This window comes from Leptonychotes weddellii, chromosome 6, assembly GCF_054177405.1.
Source record: "Leptonychotes weddellii isolate Sample4059 chromosome 6, ASM5417740v2, whole genome shotgun sequence".
Taxonomy (NCBI): domain Eukaryota; kingdom Metazoa; phylum Chordata; class Mammalia; order Carnivora; family Phocidae; genus Leptonychotes; species Leptonychotes weddellii.
The window spans coordinates 134,047,662-134,066,536 of NC_138374.1; the positions used below are offsets into that span (position 1 = coordinate 134,047,662).

The 18,875-nt window shown below is 44.4% G+C and overlaps 1 protein-coding gene across 4 annotated transcripts in view; it reads right to left on the reverse strand.

The window, feature by feature from the left end:
• Nucleotides 1-542: 542 nt before the first annotated feature.
• Nucleotides 543-18,875, reverse strand: part of LOC102738912 (T-lymphocyte surface antigen Ly-9) — a 27,560-nt gene continuing 9,227 nt past the window's right edge. For 2 of the 4 annotated variants that reach the window (XM_081825304.1, XM_006744425.3), the window contains 8 exons: nt 13,260-13,535; nt 12,454-12,783; nt 10,966-11,235; nt 8,816-8,917; nt 7,832-7,885; nt 4,435-4,703; nt 3,991-4,062; nt 543-1,067 (listed from right to left, as the gene is read on the reverse strand). In XM_081825304.1, coding sequence (XP_081681430.1) covers nt 966-1,067; nt 3,991-4,062; nt 4,435-4,703; nt 7,832-7,885; nt 8,816-8,917; nt 10,966-11,235; nt 12,454-12,783; nt 13,260-13,535 — 1,475 coding nt within the window. In that variant the 3' untranslated portion in view covers nt 543-965. Of the gene's footprint in view, nt 1,068-3,990; nt 4,063-4,434; nt 4,704-7,831; nt 7,886-8,815; nt 8,918-10,965; nt 11,236-12,453; nt 12,784-13,259; nt 13,621-18,875 lie in introns of all 4 variants that reach the window. The other 2 variants (XM_081825305.1, XM_031040270.2) reach the window with 2 other exon arrangements.

The following is an 18,875-nucleotide window of genomic DNA, read 5'->3' on the forward strand; positions in this document are numbered from 1 at the left end:
AAGATTTATTTATTTATTTGAGAGAGCGAGAATGAGAGAGAGAGAGAGTACATGAGAGGGGGGAGGGTTAGAGGGAGAAGCAGACTCCCTGCCGAGCAGGGAGACCGATGCGGGACTCGATCCCGGGACTCCAGGATCATGACCTGAGCCAAAGGCAGTCGCTTAACCGACTGAGCCACCCAGGCGCCCCTAGTCTTTTTCTTTCTTTCTTTCTTTCTTTTTCTTTCTCTCTCTCTCTCTCTTTCTTTCTTTCTTGCTCTTTCTTTCTTTCCTCCCCCTCCCTCCCTCCCCCCCTCCCTTCCTCCCTTCCTTCCATAAGATTTAATTTGTTTATTTGACAGAGAGAGAGAGCGCAAGCAGGGGGAATGGCAGAGGGAGAGGAAGAAGTAGGCCCCTGGGATCACCACCCAAGCCAAAGGGAGACGCTTGACCACTGAGCCACTCAGGCGCCCCTAGTCTTTCCTTTCTTTACAGAAGTGGCAGGGCTTGTTGTCACATGGGTACACTATCACACATTTAACCACATTCCTACTAAATGGACATTTAGGTTATTTCTGTCCTTTTATTTAAAAAGATACTACAGTGGACACGATTTACATAGGTCTTTGCGTCCATGTGTGAGAATATCCATTGGATTCATTTTAGCCCCTCTTTAGAAGACGGTGTGAAGGTCCAGAGTCCTTTCAACAACACTGGACCAGTCTTGGCCGAGCTCTGAGGTGGTACATCTGAGCTGAGAGGGGAAACTGTATGAGCACACAAGGAGATGGACAGAGCAGGGACAGCTTGAAGGCTGGGGACTCCAAGAAGGAGCCTGTGTCTGATCTATTAATGGGCTTGGGTAGTCACAGGGGTGGAAGGAAGCGGGAGGGGGAAACCCACGCATCTTTGAGACACTGAAGACAATTCTGAAGTGCTTCTGTCTGTAAAAGCGCAGGCCCTACACCGTCCAGCAGACTCTCCAACTACAGGGAGAGAGGCAGCAGTTGCTTTTCTCTGCAGCTGAAATTTTCATAGGTAGGGCTTTCAGGAGACTCAAGATCATCCTGTTGTGGTGGTGGCATCACCTGTGAGCCAAAAGACACACAAGCATATGGTTAATAAAGTCTGGGAGGCCCTGGTTTCCTTGGCCCTGTGCTGGTGAGAGAGGGAGGTCAGGCCAGGCTAAGACTGGTCCATGCTGTAGGTAGTCAGGTCATATGGACTGGCCTAGGGATGGAACAATCCATCAAGCTGATGGCAGGCATTTATGCAGAACCTCCTGCTGGGAAGTTGGCTAGGCTCTCTGTAAGGGAGATAGAGGGTGATTTAGTGCAGCAGGTTGAGGGAATACAAAAATGGCAATAAAAGGCCTTGCTCTCAAGAAGCTACTGTCTAATGAGCTCAGTCTCTGTCCTGGCTGGAGAAGCAAGACAAACATCTGTAGAAAGATATTCCAGGTGGTAGAGATTATGCATCAAAGTAATGGTCCAGACTTGTAGGCCTTCATGTTCCCAGGGTTCTGAGGACTCCTTGTTCACAGAAGGCCCTGAGGAGCAGGTGAGATGTGAGCTGATGCAGAGAGGAGGGGAGGCAGGGTGTCAGGAATAGCTCGGGAACAGCATAAACCTTTGAGATATCATGCAGAGACACATGTCAGAAAATAAAGGCTGAAGTAGGTTTGAGAATTTCCTGACCAAGTGGGCAATGATAGCCTCAGGGGACCCAGAATCAAGATTCGTGGTCCTAAAAATTCTGAAGGCAAGGGATAAATTCTGTCAAGACCTTGGCTGAAGAAATGCATTCATTTCCAATTCATTTCCACTTAGACTGTGAATGAGGGTGGTTGCAGGGATCTGGAGTCCTTGGGGTGGTGTGGGAGCCATGCAGGACTGACCAGACCAGAGGTGACTCAAAGCCATTCTGAAACTCAGAGTAGGGACTGATGTCCATGACTTTAAGATTGACCAGTATTGGCCCAAACACAAAGGGCCAGGTCGGAGTAGAAAGCAGCTTTGGGAATATAGTGGAAAGTACAGATGAGGTCTCAAGGCCACAGGTGAAGTACCTCAGCATAGGCGATATTTCACAAGACAGGACATGAGGTAGATGACGGTTGATGGCTGCGTATCTGCACAAAAGCTTACTGAGCAAATTCTATCCATCTTTTAAGGTGCAATCCAAATTATTTTTTTCATGAAGCCTTTCCTGTCTACCTCTGTGCGGTGGTATCTCCCACTTCCAATATCTGGAAAACCCTTGGGAACTGCACACCTAACAAGTAGTATGTAGAGCGTTTTCATTTCCCTTCTAGGTGATTGAATTGGCTCCACTCCTCCTCCACTGAAAGCCAGGTAAGACCACAGGCTTCAAGATTAAGGATAATGCCTTAGATACATCTAAAACCCCACAGCATTCAGCCCAGTTCTGGGCAAACAAAAGATGTTTAATAAGTATCTATTGATTGATTCATCAGTCACAGATAAGTAGTATAACTGAAAAACTTTGAGAGTTTTTCTTTTTTTAAAATCTTGTTTGGGGGTGCCTGGGTGGCTCAGTCGGTTAAGCATCTGACTCTTGATTTCGGCTCCGGTCATGATCTCAGGGTGGTGAAACGGAGCTCTGTGTCTGGCTCGGCGCTCAGCGGGGAGTCTGCTTAAGATTCTCCCTCTCCCTCTGCCCCTCCCTCTCTAAAATAAGTAAATAAATCTTTGAAAATATTTTGTTTGAGCATGTTAAAACAAGGAGGAAAAACAGGGAGGGAATTCTGGGAGAGATTTGAAAACAAAAGTATATATGGACCCAATGTTTTCAGGGAAGTGAAAGCAGAGCCGGCAGCTAGAATCAGGTCAAGGTTAATTGGTTAAGATTATTCAGGATTATTTTAAAACTCTTTGTGGTTCTTATTTTATATATATATATATATATATATATATATACACACACACACATATATATTTAAAGATTTTATTTATTTGAGAGAGAGAGAGCACGAGCTGGGTCAGGAGGGGCAGAGGGAGAAGGGGAGGGAGAAGAAGATTCCCCACTGAGCAGGGATCCCGACGGGGGGGCTCAATCCCAGGACTCTGAGATCATGATCTGAGCCAAAGGCAGATGCTTAACCAACTGAGCCACCCAGGCGCCCCGTATTTTTATATTTTTTAAAGATTTTATTTATTTATTTGACAGGGAGACAGAGAGAGAACACAAGTAGAGGGAGGGACAGAGAGAGAGGGAGAAGCAGGCTCCCAGCTGAGCAGGGAGCCTGATGCGGGGCTGGATCCCAGGATCCTGGGATCATGACCTGAGCCAAAGGCAGACGCTTAACCGACTGAGCCACCCAGGCACCCCTCTTTCTGGTTTTTAATCCTGAAAGTCCAACTACTGTCTGTGTTAGGCAAAATTAGCTTCTGTGAAATCTCAGCTTCTTTTGCTAGAAAATGTGGATGACAATACATTTGTAGAGGTGTTCTAGGGATCACATGAGAATATGTTTGTCAATGTTTTATGAACTTGATGTGAAAGTTAGTTATTATTATTATTATTTAATGGTAAATTCTACCTTTAAGGGATCTTTTAACATCACAATAAAACCAATATGTTGTAGTTAATAGCACATTTTCCAAAAAATCTTGACATTGGACTATTGGCTAATTTCCAATTGTTTTTGGAAATTGCCATTGAGGTGGATTAAGATTAGGGTTAGAAATAGATTTAGAAATATATATAGATCATACAGTATTTGTGTTTACAGCTTCTCATTCTGGTCAGTGTTAATAATCAGTATAAAACATTATTAAATCAATTAGAAATGTTCAGCCTTTGGCCAAACAGATGTGAATCAGAAATATTTGTTTAAGCATCTCTGTTGACCATGGAGTGTGTCCGGGGATGCATAGTGGAGAGAACCTAAGCTCCTTTGCCATGGGGATCTAAGACGTTCAGTTAAAATGGTCTGTGTAATAGTTCTTTGCTTTAGGAGCCTTGGCATACAGAGAAAATTGTTCTCACCTTCTGAGATGTCTGTACACAGCTGTAGATTGTGGCTGAACTTTCTTTCTGCTCAGGAACTGGGGTCTTTCCCTGTAACAGACCAACATCAGACTATCCATAATCACCAGATGAGAGCTTTCCAGAGTTTCACCTTCAGCCCATAGGGAGAGGGGACACCCCACCAGGTTTAGGTTTCACACAGAGGGTGGTGGCTACCTTAGTGCAGTGGGGACCTTGCTTCTGGTTGCTCACATCTCCCTCATCAATGGCCCAAGCTTGGGAGCTGAGGATTAGCTCTTTCATTCCAAGGGACCCCAAGGTTTGGTAAACATGGATAGAGCTACAATTATCTGCCCATGTGCTGCTGGTTCTGGCCCCAGTTTGGAAGGACTAGTCATCCAGGATATTGGATGGTCCTAGAAGTAGAGGAGGAGGGAAGGTGTACTGATCCAAAGAGTTCACCTGCAAGTTGAGGAACACTTGCGTATACACCGTGTTGTCCACAGACGCAGGCACCTTGCTTTCCGGAGTGACGAGATCATATTCTGCTTGCCCTTCAGATGATGAGTCAGATCCAGTGCTTTCCTGAGTGAGCAAGTCATGCTCCTGGTGTCTTCTAGCCTTGGCTCTGCCAGTCCTCTCCTGGTTCTTCTCTGTTGTTTCACTGCTCTCGGAGGTGGGGCTATGCTCTTGCTTGGCAGTCTTAGGGAAAGTGTCCAGCTTCTGACACCCTTGGGAGAGCATATTGCATAGTGGGTGGTCAGCAGTGAGTTTTGAACACATCATGCGGGCTTGGTAAAAAGTGTGCCAACCCCCACCTCCTTCTTGTTTTGTGCAAGGATCCAACCTGCTCTGACTTCTACTCCAGGTGAGGCCCAAAGAACTGGAGGAGAGGTTGTTTTCCTGTCTCCCCACAGGGGACTCCATTCCACTCTCCCTTCCTCCTTCCTTTCAAGCATTCACTCATTTCCACTTGGTAAACATTCATGGAGTGTGACATGAGATGGACTTAGCAACGCTCAGTGAGCCAAACTGGCTCTGTTGGCTAAGCCATCCTAAGTGCCATGGTGTATACTCTGGGAAAACACAAAGGTCATTAGACCTGCTCTTGAAGGAGGACACTGTCTAGTGGGGGGTCAGATCCATACAGAAATCAATGAATGCAAGCCCAGCTCTGGCGAGGGTGACATGAAAAGTGTGAGGAAAATGTGAGGACATGGTCTCTGGTTAGGAAGCAGAGAAGAGCTCATGAAAGTGGTGGGATTGAGGTGGGCCTTGATGGAGGGGTGGGATTTTGATGAGTGACAGGCTATTCTTGGTTGAAGAAGCAGCATGATTAAGGGCAGGTGTGAAACCCTTTCTTTTGGGAAAAGATGGTATTCAAAATATTTAATAGATGCAATGGACTGGGTGTAGGACAATCAGAATGGGTGTCTGTATTGAACAATTGGTTGGCACACTAGGTACATGTCTAGCTGCCTTTGGGGACACAGCAAGCAGCCCATTCTGTGTGTAGAATAATAATGGCTCACACTTACCAAGTGCCTAGTATGTATCAGACACCAGTCTAAACACTTTTCACTAATAAACTTATTCAATCTGCATGAAACCACATAAAACAAAAACTATATATATATATATATATATATATATATATATATATATATATTTTGCAGATGAGGAAACTGGAGCACATAAGGGTAAATATTTGCCTGAGTAAGTGGTAGGGTCGGGATTTGAATGTTGGAAACCTAGTCCCTGATGTTCTTTTTTTTTTTTCCTGTTGTTCTTAACTAATACTCAAAACTGCTCCCTATGGGATTTGCATAGGAAAAAAGTAGGTAAAGCATGGTCTGGTTAAATACTGAATGAGAACATAACAGTAATTACCACCTATTGAGTTCACACTGTTGGCACTGACCCACTCAGTACTCACAGCAACTCTAAGAATTGGGCGCACATATTTTACAAGGTAAGGAAACTGATGCATAGAGATTGAATTGCCCAAGATCACTAATGAGCAGAATTGAGATTCAAATACAGGACTATCTGACCTCAGAACACATACACTTGGGCCCTAGGTTTTATTGCTTTTTGAGTAACAGACAAAGGCCATGAGGAACCACTGATGGTTTTAGAGCAGTCAGTGTTGACTTGGCAAAGTGATGAGCAGAAGGGATAGAAGAGAGAAACCCTGGGGAAGGAATGGCCAGTTAGGAAACTGGTATACTATTTTAGAGAAGAATTAACAAGGAATGGGAATGGCTGTTAATGAGGACTAGTTAAATAAATTAAGGCACATCTGTAGGATGGAATAAATGGGAATCAGTCTTACATATGTTAATATTACTAGGATATTCTCTTAAGTTAAAAATGCAAGGTTCAAGAAAATGCTATAGATTGCTCCCATATGTGTAATTAAAGGAAAGGTACCTACACACACACACACACAAACACACACACATGCTCAAATATATTTAATGCCCATAAATGCATTAAAGACCCCTAAAGGATTTTGAAATGCATCTTAATTATGAAGGCCTTTTGGGGGTACCAGGAGATTGGGATTGGGAAGGAGATTAAACTGTAAACTATGTGATTATATGACTTTTCAATATAAAAACCCTATTCAATAAACAAAAGAATTGTGACATGACGAACCTCGGCAGTGACAGAAGATCTAGAGAAGAGGAGACTTTGGAGAGATGCTGGGGAGGTTAAAGAAGCAGACCTTGGGAGCTGAGGAAAGGTGCTGGGGAAGGAGGAAGAGCAGAGGTGACAGTGGTGTCCCTACTTCCTTACTCCTGTGCCCAGAGCACCAAGGAACAAGGGCACAGGCTGGGGGAGACCAGGGTCTGCCCCCCAGCTGTGAGGAGGGAGCTGATGGGAAGTTCCACACTTAGCCTCATTCCCACTTCTTGGTCCCTTTCTCTTGATTACATTTTCCCATCCGAAAAGTCTGCACTGTTGGATTACTTGAGCCGCTGGCATCCCACCCATCCCACCCATCCCACCCATCACTCCTTCTGTTCCATCTCTTTGAGGGATCTCCACCATGAGAGGTTACCTGTGTTTTTTTATAGCAGGATTGTCCCAGTGGGTGGAGTTTGGGAATTCCTTAGAACTCCAGAGCTTAGAGTTCAGGGTGGTAATTGAGGACGGAGCGATGGGAAAGGGGGGTGGTAAGATGCAGGCATCTCAGCTCACCGCACCAATACCCATCAGGACAGTTCCACTTTTGCACACTTTGTGCTATTGGGGTGTTGCACAGTATTTTGTTTGAAGAAAGCATTCCTTAGCTTTTTTTTTTTTATTCCTTAGCTTTTTTAAAAGTTGGAAAACCACTGCCTCAGTGATGTTCTTGGGTAATAGGTGTCCTAGACAGTCTCATGGGTTTTAATTTTAATTAGGTTTTAGTTTTGCTCCTACCACAGTTTCTATCATTCTATCTGGCCTTTGTTCCTCCATTCTTGGAGTGAGGAAAATAACTCCATCCTCACCGGAGGCCACATTTAAGTGATGATAATGCCCGAGGAACCTTAGAGACCCCAGAGGACAGGCTGCCTCCCCTAGCTCTGATTACCATCTTTCCTGAGTCCTTCCTGGTTGTGGTTTCTGTTCCCCAAACCACCTTCCTTCTCCAAACCACAGTACTTCTTCAACTTTAACAAGCTTATGATTCACCTTAAGATGCAGGCTAGAGCTCAGTATCTGGGGTGGTGCCCAAGATTTGCATTTCTAACAAGCTCCTGGGTGGTGCTCATGTTGTGGGTTGGCAGATCACACCAAATAAATAGCCAGGCTTTGGAGCTTCCATCTGACCCAGGGACCCCACAGCCTGTATCATTGGTGATATTACCTGGTGCGTCTGTTGGGGTTTCAGCGTGGCTGGAGTTGGAGGCTGGGTCTGAACCTGACAAACCAAGGTACAGAAGGTTTATCAATAGGTCTGTGAGGACAGAGGCGTCTGATTCTGAGTGTCAAAGGAGACAGGGAGAGATTTCCAGGGACAAAGACAAGAAAAAGGCTCTAGGGAGGAGGTGAACCCTGATGTGACTAGGAACCCATGGGACAGGGTGACCAGAGTCCTAAGGTCATCTTCAAATGAGGAGAGGGCCCTGGAGCCTCCTGTCATCCCTCTGTCCCCTCTCTGGTAGCCAATCATCAGATTTGTTTGCTGTCTTGCAGGAATTGTTCTAGGGATCCTATGTGTTCTAACCAATATGCTCTTTCTGGGAACTATTCCATTTCCCCTGCAATATGAAATTCTGAGGAAGCTGCCAATCATAATAGCTAATCCCATTGGCCACAGAGATTGGTCCAAGCAATGGTCACATGACCCAAGGCTGCGCCAATCAGAGATATTTCGAGTTGGAGGGAAACATCTTTTTTCTCTTCCTGGTGGCATATCTTAGTAGGTGTGAGTCTGGAGCTACCAATTGCTGGGTTGTGGCACACCCCACCCCCACCCTGCCCCTCAGCTCAAAGAGAAAAGTAAAGGTGAGAGATGGAGGGCTCTGGTGATTTTTGAGACTCTGGTAACATTTGTCCCTAAGGCCAGCTCCTTCCCTGTCTTTCCCACAGATTGATTATGTGAGTCTCAAAATAATAAATCACACCTCCTGCACCCTCCCCCCCTTTTAAAGGTAGTTTGAGTCAGGTTTCAAGGATTTGTAACTAAATTTAGAGTCCCAACTAACAGCCCTTCCCCCCATCACTCTGAGAAGAAATGAACTTTTGGGAGAGTGGGGGTAAGAGGGGATCATGAGAGGGCAGACAAGTCTCCAGAGGTCCCAGGGATATGGTCTAGTGCTGGCAGGTGCCAATGATCTCAGAAACCCACACGGTCTTTTTCGCTTCCAAATGCACCAGATGAAGATCCCAAAGCACAGGATGGAGGCCATCAAGGAGAGCCCAATGTAAAGCTCTGTGTTTCTCTCAGGCCCTATGAAGAGGAAATGAATGATATTAATATAAATAATGACAAGGAGATTGGAACAAACAATGGACAAAGCATAATGGCCATCCTACCTGCCTCTTAAAATCTCATGTTATTGCAGAAAATATGCCTTTTCATTCATTCATTCTACAACTATTTATTGAGCAGGCATTGTTCTGGGCTAGAAGTTATAGCAGTACTTAAGGCAGACACTGTCCTGAGGTAGAGAAATTTATGCCTTGCTCAGTGTCCAGAGTTTTAAATACCTGAACAGGATTTGAATGCAGGCTGCCTGATCCTAGGATACCCTTATCCATCACACTACACTGCTCCTCTCTGTAAATGGTGTAAGGGCAGTTCTAGGCTCGAGACAGAGTCAAGACTCCACTTAATAGGGCTCTAAATCCGTCTGCCAGCCTGACCTAGCATTGTCACCCTAGGTAAACCTTCCTTTTTTCTACTTCCTTCTAGAGCAGAACAGAGCACAGAACTCAGGGTTCTAGTCATGCTTCTGCTGTGTGACCTTGGGCAAGTCCCTTATCCTTTTTGAGTCTCAGTGTCTTTATGTAATGGAGAATAGTAAGAGTATTTGCTGTGTAAGATTATTGTGAAGTTAATTGTGTTAAAATGCACAAGGATATAATAGTGCCTGGCATCTAGTAAGAGCCACTAGGCCTTTCTTTCTAGCTTCCACTCACAGTCTGTGTTCCTTTGTGGTCTGCATTCCTTCACCTATCAATTTCTTCTTCTTCCTTTTTTTTTTTTTTAAAGATTTTATTTATTTATTTGAGAGAGAGAGTGAGAGAGAGAAAGAGCACAAGAGGGGGGAGCGGGAGAGGGAGAAGCAGACTCCCCGCTGAGCAGGTAGCCCGATGTGGGACTCGATCCTGGGACTCCAGGATCATGACCTGAGCCGAAGGCAGTCGCTTAACCAACTGAGCCACCCAGGCGCCCCTCTTCTTTTTTTTTTTGGTAAGATTTTTTAAATTTATTTTTTGACAGAGAGAGACAGTGAGAGAGGGAACACAAGCAGGGGGAGTGGGAGAGGGAGAAGCAGGCTTCCCGCTGAGTAAGGAGTCCGATGCAGGGCTCAATCCCAGGACCCTGGGATCATGACCTGAGCCAAAGGCAGACGCTTAAGGACTGAGCCACCCAGGCGCCCCTCCTTAACCTATCAATTTCTATCAACTCATCTCCACTAACTCCTGACACTGTGCTGTCCAAGTATGGTAGCCATAAGCCATGGTATGAGCCCTTGGAATGTGGCCAGTATGACTGAAGAACTAAATTGCTTATTTTATTTGATTTTTAAAAAATTAAAATTGAAATTGAAATATGGCGATTCAATTCCTTATTGAAAAGCTGATAAGTAGGTTTGGAAAAACTTGGATATGTAAATCTATTTTTTTCAACTGTAACTTTTATGAAATCTGAATACAGATCAAGTACCTCCCATGGAAATTTGGCATCTGAATTGACATGGGCTGTTAGTGTAAAATACATACTGGATTCAAAAACTTAGTACAACATGAAATGTAAATTATCTTAAGGATATTGTATTGAATACAATCCAAAATGGTGATATTTTGGATTTAGGGGGTTAAATAAAACATATTATTAAAGTTAGTTTTACTTGTTTCTTTTGGCTTTATCTAATGTGGCTATTAGAAAGTGTAAATTAGGGGCACCTGGGTGGCTCAGTCATTAAGCGTCTGCCTTCAGCTCAGGTCATGATCCCAGGGTCCTGGGATTGAGCCCCACGTTGGGCTCCCTGCTCCGTGGGAAGCCTGCTTCTCCCTCTCCCACTCCCCCAGCTTGTGTTCCCTCTCTCACTGTGTCTCTCTGTCAAATAAATAATAAGAAAATCTTTTAAAAAAATAGAAAGTGTAAATTACATGTGTGATTCCCATTATATTTCTATTGGAATATGCTACTCTAAAGCACTCTTGCCCACACTCCCTCACTGCACTTCATAAAGAACCACTCAGAATGCAAACACTTGGACCCAAGCATCCAAGGCCCTGAGGTCTGACTGAGCAGAGATAAAGGGTAACCTGGACAGATGTTGCCGGAAAGAAACTGCTGGGAGCTGTTGCTGACAGGGTTGCTGGTGATGCATGTGAAGTTGGGATGAATTTCACCACTTGTCCAAGAGACATTGAGGTGAGGTCCCCCTTGGGACTCGAAGGTTCCTTTCGGTATGGGGGTCCATCTATATGTCACATTGTGTCCACTGTCCTCCACTGAGCATGTCAGGCTGACCCTGCAGATGCCATCCTCAGCAAGCCCAGGATGCCAGGTAATTTTTGGCTTCTTCAATCTCCCTGTGTGAGGAGAAAGACAGACCTAATGCAGAGTGAGGTCTGCCTGCTGGGCAGTCACCACGTCTTCACTCAACCAGAATACACTCATGAAGTTGTGTGTTGACACTGCATTAGGGCTGAGAAAGTGCCTCCAGAAGTCACAGACATTTTGGAGTGCACCTGGCCTTTCTCTTGGTAGTCATGAAATCTCAGACATATCACTTCACCTCTTTGGGCGTTTGATGCTCAGATGTTAAATAGAGGAGTTAATGAAAACTGGAAAAAAAGATACCACATCACTCTATACAGTACCTTGTGAAGAACTAGCAAACCCATCGACACAGGTAAGTACAATGTCCCATGTGCTTTGAAGACTCTTGAAGACTTACATGTTGATGTTCCATCATCTAAGTTTTTTATCCAGGAGATAAAGTGTAAAGAAGGTGAGTGCAGTGCTGACATAGAGTTAGTGCTCAATAAATATTAGCAATTTTAAAAGAAATATAACATTGGCTCCAATTGTTCCCAGTTTATTATTATTTTTACTTAATCTTCTTGCCTTTTTTTTAATATTTGAGTCACAGTATGCTATAGATGTGGACTAGCTGACTTCCAGCATATTTTAATGGGACCACGCACAGTGATTCTTCACAGATACTTAGACACCAGCAAACCCAGACAGGGGATGTGATGACCATGTCTGGATGGTACAGGTGAAGGAGCTGGCAAATGTAAGCCCAACTGTCAAGACAAGCTTCTGCGAGGCCAAAGCCTGAGGAGAAGACTGCAAGTTCTGTCCCTCACACTCGGGAGAGCCAAGCAACCGTCCCTCGTGGAGGTCATAGGGTCTTTGGACACTAAAGCCTTTCTCCTCAGTCTTCTCTGAGTCCACTCCAGCCAGCTGTGCCCTTATATTCTATAAAAATGCGGGTTGAAGAGTTCTGAGACCCACCTGACAAGCAATGCAGGAGGACAGGAGCAAGTACTGAAGGTTGGGTGGTGGAGATTAACTGGAAACTTAGTAAAAGGGGGACCTTGGCAGGTAGATTTTGCCCAGCTGCTGGCTGGAGATTTTTCTTCCTGTGAGTTGACTGGTCTGGACTCAATAGGTGTCCTAGTGATCTGAGGCATTTTGGTAGGAAGAGAGGCTCGAGGGAGGAGGGAGGCAGGGAAAGCAGCAAAGAAGAGAAACATCTCAGGGAAGGAATCTAATGATGAGTGCTCTGCTCAGAAACTCACCGTAGACGAGCAGGGTGATGTGTTTTGTGCTGATGACTCCGGAGGCCTTTGAGCACACATAGGCATAGTAGTGGCCGGCATTCTCCATCTTTAGCTGGCCAATCATCAGGGAGTAATCTTGGCTAGAGTTCTTGTTGGGATCCCTGAACTTAATGAATGGATCAGCTGTTGCTGCTTCTTTCTGCTCTTTGCTGATAATAGATGTGTTAAACATCCAGATGACGTTCTCTCCGGAGTGACTGGCCGAGAGTGTTAGGGGCAGGGTGACTGACTCCCCCAGGATCCCCACCACCATCTCCCCCATTGACTCTCCTCTGGAGGCTCCTGGATCTGCAGTCAGAGATGAAACATTGCGGCTTCAGTCATTGGCTCTCTTCTCTTAACCCTCAGCCTGCCTGAAGGAGATGGAAGCCCCATAGGCTCTCTTGCCCACATCTCCTTTCCCTTCCTCTGATGAGGCATCCCATGAACACGTGTCATATGCACCTGGCTCTGCCTTTTGCATACTCAGGCCTCTCTTGCCCTCCCTGTCCTTCTGAGGAGACCTCAAACAAAGAACAAACTAGATCTCTTCATCCATATTCTCTTCCCTTCCCTTGCTCTACCCTTAGAGTTTCACAGTTCCCTGGGAGTTCCCAAGTGCCCTGCCAGTCTCTTTCAGGTCCCGGAGGGTAGAGAACAAGAGTTCTTCAAGCCTGTCTTCTTCCCCACTCCACCTGTGTCCTGCCAGAACCCTGGCGGTTTAAACTTCACAGCTGCTCAGACCATTTCTGGAATCCCCTGGAGGGCCTAAGTGGAGCCCATACCTGTACAGAACTGCCGGGCATGGACAGGGCTGGAGGTGTTCTGGCTGACTGGGTTCCTGGCTGTGCAGGTATATGGCAGGTCTGGGTCACACAGCCTCCAGTGGATGATGAAAGTGGAGCCCTCATGGGATTCAGACGCTTGGGCGTCCCTCAGGGTCCAGCTGTACAGAACACTTGTCCCTGCCCTCTCCACAAAGCAAATCAAGGTAATGTTACAGGAGCCACTATCAGACATGTTCACAGACTTCATGATGACTTGAGGCTCCGGCACCTGCTCTGTAGGGACAACAGCAATGAGGAGATTACTCAGATCCTTGCTGCAGCAGGAAAGGGCTGGGAGAAGGTGGTGATGATAGAAGACCTAGGGATAGAAGGAAGAAGCCAGAATACCTGTTCCAGGGGAAGTTTTCTCTTAGCTTCCCACTGCAGCCTAGACCGAGTGCCTCTCTTCTACACTTCCATAAATCCTGTATAGGTGTTATCTCCGTGACTCAACATGACACTAGTGTGATTACTCCTCTCTCCCCACATGAGTATATGAACTACTTGAGGACAGGGCCAATGCCTGTGCCTGAATATCTAACACCTGAATGGCCCATAAAAGTCTCTCTTGAGTGTTTGGTGAATAAATAGATAAATGAGGCAGCCCCAAACACTGTGGAACAGGGAGCTCTGCCTCTAGAATTTGAGTTGCTTTTGCCTTTTAGTCTGAATTTATGACCGTTGTGCTTCCAGACCTTCTTCCTGATCCTTTCCTTTCCCTTTGTTCCATTTCCTCTAACCACAGCGTGTGTGTGTGTGTGTTTAAGTTTGCTTTTTTGGAGGAATTGGAAATACATAAATTGAAAAGATACAAAAAAGTGTACATAATTAAAAAAGCAAGCTTTCTTGTCTCCAGCTACCTATTTCCTCTCCCCAGGAATTACTGTTATGAATTTCTTATTGATCTTTCTAGAAATATTCTAGGTATAGAGACATATATGATAGTATACTATATTTATACTGTCCTGAACCCTCTAAAATTTAATAATACATTGGATTTCTGGCGACGATGGCAGAGTAGAAGAACCCTAAGCTCACTTGTCCCATGGATACAACTAGATAACACCCACATCAATGTAAATAACCCAGAAAATGACCTGAAGACTGCCAGAACAAATGCTCCACAGCTAAACATATAGAAGAGGTCACATCAAAGAGGGTAGGAAAGGCAGAGATGCAGCTGGGAGCTAAATGGACCCATAGGACTGTCCATGGGAGGGAGGGATGGTGTGGGTGCAGAGGAGGGACAGAAACAGACTCTCACGCAGGGAAGATGAATCCCCATAACATTTGGTTTTGAAAAACCAGAGGGGCCTAATTTCATGAGTTCTTATAATCAGCGGGGCTTAACACCTGGAACTTTAAAATTCAGCTGGCTGGGCTCTGGGAGGGGGAGAGGAAACTGAATCCCTGCCCTTAAAGAGGCAGCACAACAAACAGCATAGAAGCAGCAGTTTGAAAAACACCTGGAATATATGGGAAGGAGATTTGTTTACTAATCTCAGAGCATGTGCTGGAGGGGCAGAGATCATTGGGAGACTTCTCCAGGAACAAAGGAGTTGAAGGACATCATTTCCCTCCCCTGCCCCCCCACCCCAGCCTAGACACATGGATACCTGTGGGAACTAGTGTAGTGCCAACTCAATACCTAACTTGCTAATAGCACCCTCGACCCCCACATTTTCCTGTAGACATGCCCCTTACAGTCATGCCTCCATTCCAGGTCCCCTCCCACAGCAGACCTGCACACACCTTGCTAACACCAGATACCCTGCCCTCCACCCACCCCCCACTTCTGCAGATCTGCCCCCTCCAACCCAGCTTGCCTGGGTCCCATTTGCTATAGGTCCTCTCCTGCAGCCCACTGGCGCAAACCTTGATAACACTGCCCAGCTTGCCCCTGAGTTCTCCTGTGGTCCTGCCCCCTCCAATGCGCCCTGGCCAAAGCCCACCCAAAGTGGTGCCACAAACCTGGCAGTGTGCAAGGAGTGCCAGCAGGGGCCAGCACCACTCCAAAGTGATTCCTGTTCCAGGGAGAAGGGAAGATAATCACACACACACACACACACACACACACACACACACGAGTCCAACTGTTGCCCTAGCAATGGGCTAAGGGCAGACATCTGGTCTGAATGCAGGTCTTGCCCACCAATGAAAGCTTCTCAGGGAACAAAACAAGGAAAGCACCCTGTATTCAGTGCTATTGCATCTCTGGCAAATGCCTGGTCTGACTCAACTCAAGCCCAGGCAGCCCTAGACTGGCCCACTAATAACACAAGGACCAAACCCTGCCCACAACAAGCAAGGATGTCATTGCAGATGACTCGACTGAAGGCAAAATTGTCTCAGCCACACCAGTAGGGCATACACAACACATATAAGAGACACCCCTAGAGCTCCAATTTCTGGTGAATGGGAACATTGCACTTCAGGGCACTCCAGGACCTCTTCTTTATAAGGCCACTACTTTCAAGAGCATGAGACACAACTGACTTTCCTACCACATATAAACAGACACAGATGGGAGGGATGGGGTGGCTGGTGATGGACATTGGGGAGGGTATGTGCTATGTGAACACTGTGAATTATATAAAACTGATGAATCACAGACCTTACCCCTGAAACAAATAGTACATTATATGTTAATAAAAAAAAATAAACAGACACAGAGAATTAGACAAAATGAGGAGAAAGAGGAATATGTCCCAGATGAAAGAACAGGACAGACTCATGGCAACAGAGATAAAAGAAACTGAGATAAGTAATATGCCGGATGGAGAATTTCAAGTAATGGTCATAAAGATACTCACTGGACTTGAGAAGAGTGGAGGACCTCAGTGAGACCTTTAAAAAAGAAATAGAAAACATAAAAAAGAACCAAGCAGAGAAGAAGAACTCAATAACTGAAATTAAAAATACTTGGATGGCACAGTCAGTTAAACATCCGACTCTTGCTTTCAGCTCAGGTTGTGATCTCAGGGTCGTGAGAGTGAGCCCCACTTTGGGCTCCATGCTCAGCATGGAGTCTGCTTGAGATTCTTCTTCCTCTGCCCCTCTCACTCATGATCTCTCTCTCTAAAATAAATAAATAAATCTTAAAAAAAAATACACAGATGGAATAAAAAGTAGACTAGGAGAAGCAGGTGAATGAATCAGTGATCTACAGGACAGAGTAATGGAAAGCAATCAAGCTGAATGGGAGAGAGGGAAAAAAAAAAAACTGAAAATAGACTTAGGGAATTCAGCAACACCATCAAGTGTAATAACATACTCAATGTAGTGATTCCAGAAGGAGAAGAGAGAGAAAGGGGAGCAGAAAATTCATTTGAAGAAATAATAGTTGAAAACTTACTGAATCTGAGGAAGGAGACAGAAATCCAGATCTAGGAGGCACAGAGAGCCCCCAAAAGTCAACCCAAGAAGGTTCGCACCAAAACACATAGTAATTAAAATGGCTAAAAGTAGTGATAAAGAATTTTAAAAGCAGCAAGAGAAAACAGTTACATACAAGGAAGATCCCATAATGCTATGAGCTAATTTTTTAGCAGAAACTTTGTAGGCCAGAAGGGTGTGTCATGATATATTCAAAATGCTGAAAGGAAAAAACCTGCAACCAAGAATATTCTATCCAGCAAGAGCTACCATTTAGAATAGAAGGAGAGACAAAGAGTTTCCCAGACAAAAGTTAAAGGAATTCATGACTACTAAACCAGCCCTATAAGAAATGTTAAAGGGGCCTCTTTGAGTGGAAAGGAAAGATCAGAAGTGGGAGTAAGAAAAGTAGGAAGCACAAAAGCAGTAAAAATAAGTTTATCTATAGAAATCAATCAAAGGATTCACTAAAAGGATATAAAGTATGACACCATATACTTAAACTGTGGGAGGGAGAGGAGTAAAAAATGTGTTCAAATTTAAGTGACCATCAACTTAATATAGACTGCTATATGGAGAAGATGTTATATAGAAACCTATAATGGCAAGCACAAATCAAAACTAGTAATAGATATGCAAAAAATAAATGGAACAGAATCTAAGCATATCACTAAAGAAAGCCAACAAACCATAATACAAGAGAGCAAGAAAAGAAACAGAGAATAACTACAAAAATAACCATAAACAAGTAACAAAATGGCAATAAGTACATACCTATCAATAATTATTTTGAATGTAAATGGACTGAAAGCTCCAATCAAAAGACATAGGATGACAGAATGGATAAAAAAGCAAGACCTATCTATGTGCTGCCTCCAAGAGCCTCATTTCAGACCTAAAGACACATGCAGATTGAAAGTGAAGGGATGGAAAAGAATTTATTATGCTAGTGGAAATGAAAAGAAAGCTGGGGATGCAATACTTGTATTGGACAAAATAGACTTTAAAACAAAGACTGTAACAAGAGACAAAAAAGGACACTATATAATCATAAAGGGTACAATCCAACAAGAAGATATAACAATTGTAAATATTTATGCACCCAACATAGGAGTACCCAAATACACAAAACAGCTAATGACAAATGAAAAGGAAGTAATTGATAGTAATACAATAGTAGATAACCTACCATACGATAGTACAATACCCCACTTGCATCAATGGATAGATAATCCAAACAGAAAAGCAACAAGGAAACAAATGACTTTGGATGACACATTGGACCAGATGAATCTAACAGATATATTCAGAACATTTCATCCTAAAACAGTACAATACACATTCTTTTAAAGTGCACATGGAACATTCTTCAGAGTAGGTCACATACTAGGCCACTAAACAAGTCTCAACGAGTTCAAAAAGATCAAAGTCGTACCATGCATCGTTTCTGACAACAACACTATGAAACTAGAAATCAATCACAAGAAAAAATTTGGGAAGAACACAAATACATGGAAGTTAAATAACATGCTACTAAACAATGAGTGGGTCAACCAAGAAGTCAAAGAAGAAATAAAAAAATACATGGAGACAAATAAAAATGAAAACACAGTGGTCCAAAATCTTTGGGATGCAGCAAAAGCTGGTCTAAGAAGGAAGTTTAGAGCAATATAGGCCTACCTCAAGAAGCAAAAAAAATCTCAAATACACAACCTAACTTTATGCCTAAAGGAGCTATTAAAAGAAGAACAAACAAAACCCGAAACTAGTAGAAGGAAGGAAATAATCTATATTAGAGCAGAAATAAATGAAATAGAAGCTAAAAAAACAACAGAACAGATCAATGAAGCCAGGAACCGGTTCTTTGAAAAGATCAACAGGGGTGCCTGGTGACTCAGTCAGTTAAGTGTCTGCCCCCGATCCTGGGGTCCTGGGATCAATCCCCACATCAGGCTCCCTGCTCAGCAGGGGGCTTACTTCTCCCTCTCCCTCTGCTGCTCCCCCTGCTTGTGTTCTCTCTCTCTCAAATAACTAAGTAAAATCTTTTTTTTTTTTTAAAAGATTTTATTTATTTATTTGACAGAAACAGAGACAGCGAGAGCAGGAACACAAGCAGGGGGAGTGGGAGAGGGAGAAGCAGGCCTCCCGCCGAGCAGGGAGCCCGATGTGGGACTCGATCCCAGGACCCTGGGATCATGA